Source organism: Nicotiana sylvestris, chromosome 8, assembly GCF_000393655.2.
Source record: "Nicotiana sylvestris chromosome 8, ASM39365v2, whole genome shotgun sequence".
NCBI classification, from domain to species: domain Eukaryota; kingdom Viridiplantae; phylum Streptophyta; class Magnoliopsida; order Solanales; family Solanaceae; genus Nicotiana; species Nicotiana sylvestris.
In genome coordinates, this window is record NC_091064.1 from 194,956,734 (window position 1) to 194,967,262 (window position 10,529).

The 10,529-nt window shown below is 38.8% G+C and overlaps 1 protein-coding gene across 2 annotated transcripts; it reads right to left on the bottom strand.

The window, feature by feature from the left end:
• Positions 1-779: 779 nt before the first annotated feature.
• LOC104240262 (uncharacterized) lies at positions 780-8,854 on the bottom strand. Of its 2 annotated transcripts, none has more exons than XM_009795067.2 (9): positions 8,489-8,854; positions 4,558-4,685; positions 4,386-4,457; positions 3,200-3,345; positions 2,986-3,100; positions 2,827-2,907; positions 2,591-2,728; positions 2,327-2,414; positions 780-1,159 (listed from the first exon to the last, which is right to left on the bottom strand). In XM_009795067.2, the coding sequence occupies exons 1-9, from the start codon at positions 8,784-8,786 to the stop codon at positions 1,026-1,028; spliced, it is 1,200 nt and encodes a 399-aa protein (XP_009793369.1). In that variant the 5' UTR covers positions 8,787-8,854; the 3' UTR covers positions 780-1,025. The 2 variants fall into 2 exon arrangements, with proteins under 2 accessions (XP_009793369.1, XP_009793371.1); XM_009795069.2 differs by lacking the exon at positions 8,489-8,854 and adding an exon at positions 4,792-8,477.
• Positions 8,855-10,529: the final 1,675 nt, after the last annotated feature.

Genomic DNA, 10,529 nt, shown 5'->3' on the forward strand with positions numbered 1-10,529 from the left:
ATCTTAAGCAAACCTCAAGATATATTAAGGTCAGTTTATTAATTACATCCAAATGTGTTGAAATAAAATCACATGAAGGGTACGCGTAAAAGACATTATTTATTGACTTAGGTGGAGGGAGAATTTAAATGGAAAAATAGAAAGGAAATACTGATTATGGACCGTTGGGGGACAGATCTGAAGATGACATACTATCAAGTGCCATTGCATTAGTAAGTCTCACACTCTACCGACACTATTTGGTCCCATAAAGTCATTATTTTTAGTATATTTTGACTTGTATTTAGCTCTCGGGTTAGTAGATAGGCGGGAATATCTTATTTTCATGTCGGTAACATCAGTATTAATCTCTTATTTCATACTTTTTTATCCGTAGATTTCTTTTACTATATCACCTTTCGCTTCAACTATTCTATTACCATATCTTGTTGATGTTACTATGTGTTGTGTCTACTTCTTTTACTTTTACCTTCACAAAATAGGAGCAAGGACTGCATACACTCTACTTCCCCCTCCCCAAGATCCCACTTTGTGAAATTACATTGGATTTGTTATTGTTATAGTAGTATTTGGCTCTTATTGTTATAGTAGTATTTGGCTCTCAGGCTTTTCCAATTTCATTGCGAATATAGCTCTTATGACTTGACAATGCCATTTTCTTTCCCAATATTCACCTTTATAATCCTAAAAGAATCTTGACGGCAGTATCACAAGTCGAGCTGGCTCACAAAATAGTCCATCAAATTCAAGGTTCATTTTGGGACAATTAGACAGAAATGTGACGTAAAGAAAGTACAATTAGAGAGGGGCTATGAAGCTCCCACATGAATTCCATCAGAGCCAAAATTGTTGCGTCTCTGTTGCACACTAACATGGTTAAGGCCAGACTAAATAATCAGATTACAAGGCTATTCTGAAACGTGTATCATGGACCTAAGTGGACAACACTGGGAACTGCATTTTGCCAATAAAAAGTACTACTATACAACAACTTAAAACACGCGAACAAGAGCGTAGGATAGAGCTCAGCAATTCACAGGCTCCTCAGACTTTAATAGCCAGCTCCTTTGCTGAGGGGAGAGATTTGCGCGTTCACCTCTCTCTAGCCTGCTTTCCTGTGCCTTCTTCCTCTTACCCGAAGAGCTTAAAGAACCCTCAACTAGAAAAACAGAAAGACTAAAGTCAAATTCAAGAAATAAGGAAAGACAGAGAGAGGGACAAATAATAAAGACTTTTATGCTATTGTTGTCTTATATTCTTTCTTTTCCCCTAAAATGTGGTAAAAGCGCTTTACGCCTTTACCTTAGCAAGGCAGGGGATATACCTCGTTCAAAGTGGCTGATGTTTGTCTTTAAATTTCAGCGTCTTAAATTGTCATATAGGGATATTATTGAGAACAGAAAAGTTTAGAAAGGAAGCACTCGATTGAGGTAACCATTATAAGAGTCTCGCACAAAGTCAAATAGTAGGAAGTGAAGCTATGGGAAGGACTATACTTTGTGAACAAAATACAATTCACACTTGCCTTGAGGCAGCATCACACCTCCATAATATTGCTTCATGATGTAGTTAGTTAACTATTTAAGAGAGTCCAAAAGGAGTCTCAAACTTACTTTGTAAGTAGTTGCTATCGAAAATCTCTTAATCTATTACTCTCTTTTTCTTGTAAGGACTCAATCTATTACACTCATTAATGCACTGGCTTGAAACTTTCTTCCCAAATTCCCAACTGATCTTTTGTAACACAGGTAACATTTACAGCCTCTGATGATAAGTCGCCTCTAATGCATTGTAAAATGCTACCTAGAATTTGGGCTCTCAAGGTCTCAAAAGTGATAGACATTTTACCACTTACCATACTGCTATGGCAGGAGGAAGAGATGCAACTAAATATTTTACAAAAACTTTAGGAAGGAGAAAAAGTCAAAAAAGAAAAACAACAAAAGTAAAAAGAAAACTCAGAAACCAATTAACAACTTTACCACATCATCAGTGGGGTGTTCACCATTCAGCGCGAAAAAACCTGTTTTCTTAATAGTAAATTCCAACTGCTCGACAGGAAAAGAAGTGTTTCTAAAAGACATCCATAGGAGCAAAAATTCCTATTATGTGTTTCTATTAAAATGGACATTTTCAACGTGAAATTGTGTGAACTTTGCTCCATGGATCAAGTTTAAACTGCAAATGTCGTTGCAGTTAACTAATTGACTTTTAACTGGAAAAAGAACCAGTAACTGCTTAGAAAGAACATGTTAGCCAAAAGGTGAATTGATCAACAACAACAAGTGTTTAACTCAAAATTAAGGCAGTAAAGTGACTACCATACCTTGCCATTCCCATACCACTTTACTTTCACCTTTGACCATCTTAGGGTATCTCTCTAGACGAGAATCTTCTTGAACCAACTGCTCAACCTACAAAACATGGATATAGAAAAGATTGAACCTTCTACTGTCTTGTTTTTTCAAATCAAGAACCATATACTATTTTGTTACACTCTGAAAGCATTTGAACTAGGCATCAGAAAAGTAGGAAGCATAGTATCATCCCTGAACCAAAAAATGTTAAAAAGAAGGGAGGACATTAGCACCTTTTTCCATAACATTGGATCCTTCCTTTCCTTCGGTGAAAGAAGATGATCCCGTAACAGTGATGCCACCACCCAAGGTTCATGCTTGCCCGTCATACTTCTTGCATTCACTGCCTTCTCTTCAAGTACATCACAAGCCTATCATATTCAATTAGTATAGCCTGTCACAAGTTGACACTGAGAGCAAACAATGTCACAGGATAGATTCTCCAAGGAAAGAAAACGGTGTTAAATACCTCATTATATATCTGTTCAGCTCTAACTGACAAGTAGTACCTCCGACGGAGTTTTAACAGCATGAAAATGCATCCCAGCAGCTGTAAATTCCAATATTGTCAACAAGGTTTAGATGGTTATAATATAAGCTTCCAAAGGCTGCTCTTACTGTGGAGTACCAATGCACAAGCTGGAACCAATAGCAAAGCATGCTCAAAAAGCCACTGCTGGATGCGACAGAAAATTGGTGTATAATGTTGGACCAGCAAAGCTGGACATTTCAACTCTTCAATTCTAGACAAAACATGAAGAAACATTAATGAAAAAGAATATGATATATTTTCATCTGCTTGTTACAAAATAATGGTTAATATAACAGAAATCAGAGCATACCCTTGATCATTCAGTCTTCTCTCCAAAACCTTGCCAAGAGCCTCCATGGCTCGTTGCATGGCATGAGCATAAACAGCCTTGTTCAAGCCATACTCATCCATTATTTTAGATTCATTCACTTTTTCCCACAATTGGTTACTTTGAACCTAAGGCAAGCGTCAAATTATGGAGAATGTTAACTCGGTAGCTTAATAATACAACAGAGAGGGATGGAACGTCTGGTGGTAGAACTTGAATCAACAATACAGGAAGTTTGGAGTCAACAGGGATGGAATCTTAACTTCAGAAGAGCACTAAATGATTAGGAGATTGTAAGAGTGACTGAATTTTTCAATGCTCTGGAGGTTTTCAAAGCAACATCTGAAGCAGAGGACTCTATCATCTGGAAAGGGAACAATACCAAGTGTTTCTCAGTCAAGGGGGCTTACAAGCTTCTATGCAATCCTGGACAACAATGCTTCTGGCCTTGGAAACTTATCTGGAAAGTAAAAGTTCCTTTTAATGTATCCTGTTTTACATGGCTAGTAGCCAAGAGTCTTACCCATGAGAATCTGCAAAGAAGACGACTACTATTGAGCTCTAGATGTTTCCTATGCTAAGCGGAGCAAGAAGACAACAGCCACCTTTTTTTACGTTGTGTTATTACATCTCAGTTGTGGCAGTTATTCCTTGCACTGGTGAATACAACTTGGGCTGTGCCCACTTGCCCAGGACTACTTGTGATCTTTTGAGGTGCTGGAACAATGTAGGTGGCCGGGGAAGGAAGAAGAGATGGTGGAGGGCTATACCAGCATGCATTTGGTGGAATGTCCGGAAGGAAAGAAATGATAGGTGTTTTGAAGATAGGAGTTCTTTACAGAAAATTAAGCTCAACTGTATTTTGTCCTTTTATTTTTGGTGAAAAGAATTTTGTGTAGATGAAACTGAAACTTTATTAGAGTTGTTAGAGTCCTTGTAAGAAGAATCTTGGACAGATGTAAATAGGTCTCTTCCTTTTTTTTGTAATAGTGATTTCCAATACAAGCTTTGTGTTGATGAATATACTGTTACCTTTATCAAAAAATAATACAACAGACATCTTGAGGATCTCTCTTTTTGTATGTGCGTGTGTGTGACATGTGTGAGAGAGAGAGAGAGGGGGCGAAGGGGGGGGGGGGGCTATACACAAGATTCAAAAGCAACGCACCCAAGTATTGCCAGTGCCTGTGCATGAAAATTGAGCATATTCTTCACAGAGAAGACCTTCTACTGACTTTGACTGCACATACGTAAATTACATAATTGAGTAAGCATTCAAAACCCAAACTTAATCAACATTGCATGTTTATAACTGAATAAGGTAAATAGGTGTCACTCACGAGCTTCTTAGCTGCTTCATTTATATTTGAATCTTCAACACATAAGTTCCCGAGCCTCCGGTAGCCATGCACACACCCTAATTTGCCTTCATGGCATACTCCATTAAGTGGACAAGGCTCACAGAAGTCTAAAGCCAAGAGGAATATAATTAAAACCCAACAACGCTATTGATCTCAAAGAACATTGAAAAAGTTGGAAGTTATTTAAGAAGCTGTCAGCACTGTAGAACATACTGGTTCGCAGCTTCTCTTCTCCAAAATGAGGATCACACGATTTTGGAATGTTGCAAGAATAAGCAAATGCAAAACAGAAATACATAGAAATAACATATAATAAACCGCATATTAGGTTAGGACGTTTTTACCAGTGTTCCACATAAAATTACAAAAGAAGATAACATATCCAGCTGTTTTCCCGATTAGAACCAGAATAATAATTTTAACCTGTGGTATTTACCCTTCTCCGGCTATATGATATGGATACAAGAAACTGAACAGATGCTCTCATTATGTGAGATAGATGTTCTTGATACTCATTAAGATGCAGCGAGATCTTACTAATGTGTTGATTAAGTTTCTGTCTGGTGAAACAACAGCAAACCCAGTGAAATCGCACAAGTGGAGTCGGAAAAGAGTAACGTGTACGCAGACCTTACCCCTACCCTGGGAAGGTAGAGAAACGGTTTCCGAAAGACCCTCGGCTCGAGAGGAAGAATAGAAACAAGCAAATATCAACAACAAAGTCCAGAAAAATGATACCAGCAATGTATGAACCGAAAAATAGATGGAAGAGAGCAATAGCGATAGCAATAGCAACAAGATGTACCAACGATAAGATACTAGAAAACCGAAGCAGAATATAGTAAGAAAACAACCATAATATTAGCAATCTAAGAACAACGACAAGATACTAACAGACTAGCCTTAATAAACTCGGTACGGATCAGAAAAATGTCCGACTACCTACTATTCTTCTACCCTAATTTTCGACCTCCACACCTTCCTATCAAGGGCCATGTCCTCGGTAAGTTGAAGTCGTGCCATGTCCTGCCTGATCAGCTCTCCCCAATACTTCTTAGGCTGCCCTCTACCTCTTCTCATACCTGCCAAGGGCAACCGTTCACACCTCCTTACCTCCTTTACTAGGGCATCTAAGCTTCTTCTTCCCACATGCTCGAACCATCTAAGTCTCGCTTCTCGCATCTTGTCCTCCATGGGGCCACGCTCACCTTTGCCGAATATCCTCATTCCTAATCTTATCCAACCTAGTGTGCCCGCACATCAATCTCAACATCCTCATTTTAGCTACATTCATCTTCTGGATATATGAGTTCTGATCGGGCAGCATTCTGCCACATACAACATAGTCGGTCTAACCATCACTTTGTAGAACTGACCTTTAAGTTTTGGTGGCGCATTCTTGTCACACAGGACGCCTGATGTTAATCTCCATTACATCCACCCCGCTCCTATACGGTGTGTAACATCCTCGTCAATCTTTCAATTCCCTTGGATAACTGACCCAAATAACATCTTAGGATGACTTGTGAGTCAAGCTTCACGAGTCCATGTCCGCTCCCCTCGTCATGTCGCTGAATTTGCACTTCAAGTATTCTGTCTTAGTCCTACTCAACTTGAAACCTCTAGATTCTAGGGTCTGTCTCTAAACCTCTAACTTCTCGTTAATACCGTCTCGCGTCTCATCAATCAATACCATATGATCAGCGTATAACATACACCATGGCATCTCCTCTTAAATATAACGCGTCAGTGGGTCTATCGCCAATGCAAATAAGAACGAGATGAGCGTAGATCCTTGGTGTAAACACATCCCAACTTGAAAATGAACCGAGTCTCCTCCCACTATCCTCACACGAGTCTTAGCTCTATCATACATGTCCTTAATCACCCTAGTGTTATGCTACAAGAACACCTTTAGCCTCCAAACATCTCCAAAGAACCTCCCTAGGGACCAGTGTTATCAACGGCGCGCTCAAAGCGTGCTTAAGCCCTAAAGCCAGGCTCAAAACACGTTGAGCGCTTCAACTCGCTTAACGGGCGCTTCAGTGTTGTCATCAAGGCGCTAAGACATGCTTTTCCTTGGCAATAAGCATAATCCTGAAGAGGCGACACTAAACAATTGATATTTCACTTTTATCGTAAATTCTCTTCAATTTTTTTGTCCATATTTGGTATTCATACTTATAGATATTAGTCTTGGACTACATATACATATTTATAGTTTTACTCTATTTGCGCCTTTCTTTCCTAAAGCCCACGCTTTATTTGCGCTTTGCGCTTAAATCCCCAACCGACCTTAGAGCTTTTTTGCGCTTTTCGCCTTTGATAACACTGCTTGGGACCTTGTCGTACGATTTCTCTAGGTTAATAAACACCATATGCAAATCTTTCTTCCTTTCCCTGTACTATTCCACCAACCTCCTAACAAGATGGATGGCTTCGGTAGTTGAACGTCCGAAACCAAATTGATCCTCGGATATAGACACAATCCTCTTTACCCTCACTTCCACCACCCTCTCCGAAGCTTTCATAGTATGACTAAGCAACTTGATACCCCTATAGTTGTTACAATTTTGGATATCACCTTTGTTCTTGATTAAGGTTTTGTCTGGTAATATGCAAGATTGACAACTTCAACAAACAGTTTTCAGAAATCATATAAAAACTTTTTTTCGCTGGAGGAGATCAGAAGTAGTTAAACAGGCAGAGAAATTACGAGGAAGAAGCATTTCTGGTAATCTTCTGCTTCTTTTCTCTGTAAAGAGGAATCTGGCAGAGGAAAACAGATGATCATGTGTTGATCTCCCACTATTAACAAATTATGGCAGTTTTATCTTTCTTTTAACCTCCTTATTAAGAGTGTTTTCCAATAAGTATTAAAAATATACTAGATAATTGGGGACATTCTGCAATCTGCATAATGGTATGTTTGACACAGACATAGTGTATCACAAGATATTGTAATGAATCATTTGAATAACTCTATAATGTGATAAACATTACATTTTCCACATGATATACTAACAAAGCTGAAGTATATCAGAACCACCTAGCATTTTCTTAACCCCTAGACCTCTTATGACAACACTCCAAGCCCATACCTTAGCTTCCCTTGTCGTTAATGTTAAAATTCCAATCCCATCATTCGGAGTAATAAGCTTTTCAAAACAAGAGCAGGTCATGAGCTGCTGTAGTTAAAATATCCAGTCCAGCAACTTGGTTTTTCTTCTAATCAATATTTTATGGATTATGCTCCTCAATTTAAGCTGTAAATATGACTTTCCATCCAAATTATAAATTTTGGGGATTAAATATAGGAGTACTTGTCTAGCAAAAGCTTGCGGCTTTCTTAGTCTCCAACAGATTGAATTCTTCTGGCATTACAACTTCCTTATTTAGCCATAGCTTAAGAGAACACTAACATATGATATCCAAAACGTTACATTAAAAAGTTCAATTTTGAATAATTTGATGATTTCAAAATGGCTGATAGCAACCCTCAGGGGTTGGCCTGGTGGCAATTGACTTGAGCCTTGGGGTTTGCTCCCTTTCAAGGTCTCAAGTTCGAAACCCACTGGGTGCAAACAATTTCTGAGGGCCATCGGACTGGGTAAAACCTGAATTAACCGCGGTGCACTTGCGGGAAACTCCTTGCCGAGGGCCTGTACACCCCCGGGAATAGTCGGGGCTCGAAGAGACTCGGACACCCGGTGCAATTCAAAAAAAAAAAAATGGCTGATAGCTGTGAAAGTATACAAAAAGCAGTATGATAAATCGGGACGGAGGAGATAATTGTTATAATCAGGTTGTGATAGCCTAACATGTTGATTATAGAAAAAAACAATAATTGGGAAAATAACATTAGAAAAAATAACAAATTTACTAGAAGAACAAATCAAGATGGGCTAACCGGAGAGAGAGTCATCGAAGTCGGGATTGCTATCGCAAAAAGGTTTCGGCTGACGATTGAGAAATGTGAAGACGTAGTTGCAGGAAAATGCGACGGCGGCTGCAACAAAGACGACGGCGAGGAGCCGTGAGAACTCTGATTTAGAGGAAGGGAAGAAGTTGGACGAAGGTTCTAGAGGAATAGCGATGGATGATGTAGAAGGACGAGAAGAAGAGGGGGATTTGTACCTGGTGGGTTTAGGGTTAGGGCTTAGAGAGGAAGGCGGTCTAGGTGGCCGTGTTCGAGGTGTGGAAGCCATTGATGATCACTTAGCTCATCTCCAACTTTTACCCTATTTTTGTCCCAAAATGCCATTTCCCATTTTTGGACAGCTTACTCCGATCATTCTTCATTTTTTTTTCCCAAATTTTTTTATATTATTCTCTTTTTTTTATATTATATTATTATTTTTCATTTTCTATTTTTCATTAAACAAATTTTATCTTTTATTTTTATTAATTTATAATTTTCATTAAAACAATTCCATAAAATTTTAAATAATATAATTTGTAAGCAAACATTTATTTTAATATATTTTCAATTTTCACTTTTCAATTTTAGCAACATCTAATATTTTATATTTGCACCTTTCAATTTTAGCAACATCTAATATTTTATATTTGCACCATTTATTTTTTTGAGATAATTACATATTTTTGTACAATTATAACTTATAATAAAATTAACTTACAATTTTACATAAAAATAATAAATGCACGAAAATTAATTTATCAAAATTATACACCAAAATTAAGATGTAAAATTAATATTATAAAGGCATTACATAAACATAATTAGGTATATATAAAGAGATAAATTAAAAGATTAAATAATAAAATAATAAAAAAAAGTGATGAATAGTAATGGAGGAGATGAATTGTGTACCCCATATTTGAGGGAACACTATTTATCCCCATTTTGGGGACACAAATGAAGAGGGTTGGAGCTAAATTACCCCCAAAAATTGCCATCATTATAGGGAAGGGGCACTGACGAGGAGGAGAAGAGAGAGAACAGTCAAAGGTATAAGGTAGCTAGGAAAGAGGCGAAGATGGCAGTGACGGAGGCTAAGACGACAGCTTTTGCTTATCTGTATGAGGAACTAAGGAACAAAGGTGGGGAGAAGAAGTTATTTCAACTCGCTAAGGCGAGAGAGAGGACAACTCGGGATCTGGACCAAGTGAGGTGCATAAAAGATGATGACGGCAAAGTTTTGATGGGAGATGACCAGATTAAGAGGAGGTGGCAGACCTGCTTTCATAAACTTCTAAGCGAAGAAGGGGATCAGGATATTATACTTGGGGAATTGAGGAATGCCGACAGTCACCATGAATTAAGTAATTGTAGGGACATTGAGATCGACGAAGTCATGGAGGCAATGCGTAAGATGAGAGGGGCAGAGCTACCGGGCCAGACGAAATTCCGGTTGAACTGTGGAGGTGTGTGGGTAGAGCAGGCTTGGAATGGCTTACTGCATTGTTTAGTGTTATATTCTAGACTAATAGGATGCCTGAATAGTGGAGGTGGAGTATAATGGTCCCGGTGTATAAGAACAAAGGTGATGTCCAGAGCTGTAACAACTATAGGGGCATCAAATTACTAAGTCATACCATGAAAGTTTGGGAGAGAGTGGTAGAAATGAGAGTGCGAAGGACGGTGTCTATTTCAGACAACCAGTTCGGGTTCATGCCGGGGCGATCTACCACAGAAGCTATCCACCTTATTAGGAGGATGGTGGAACAGTACAGGGATAGGAAGAAGGATCTCCACATGGTGTTTATTGATCTGGAGAAAGCGTACGATAGGGTTCCTAGGGAGGTCTTATGGAGCTGCTTAGAGGATAAAGGGGTCCCGGTTGACTATATTAGGGTGATTAAAGACATGTATGCTGGAGCTAAGACTCGGGTTAGGACAGTAGGAGGCGACTCTGAACACTTTCCAGTTATTACGGGGTTGCACCAAGGGTCTGCGCTCAGCCCATTCCTATTTGCCCTGGTGATGG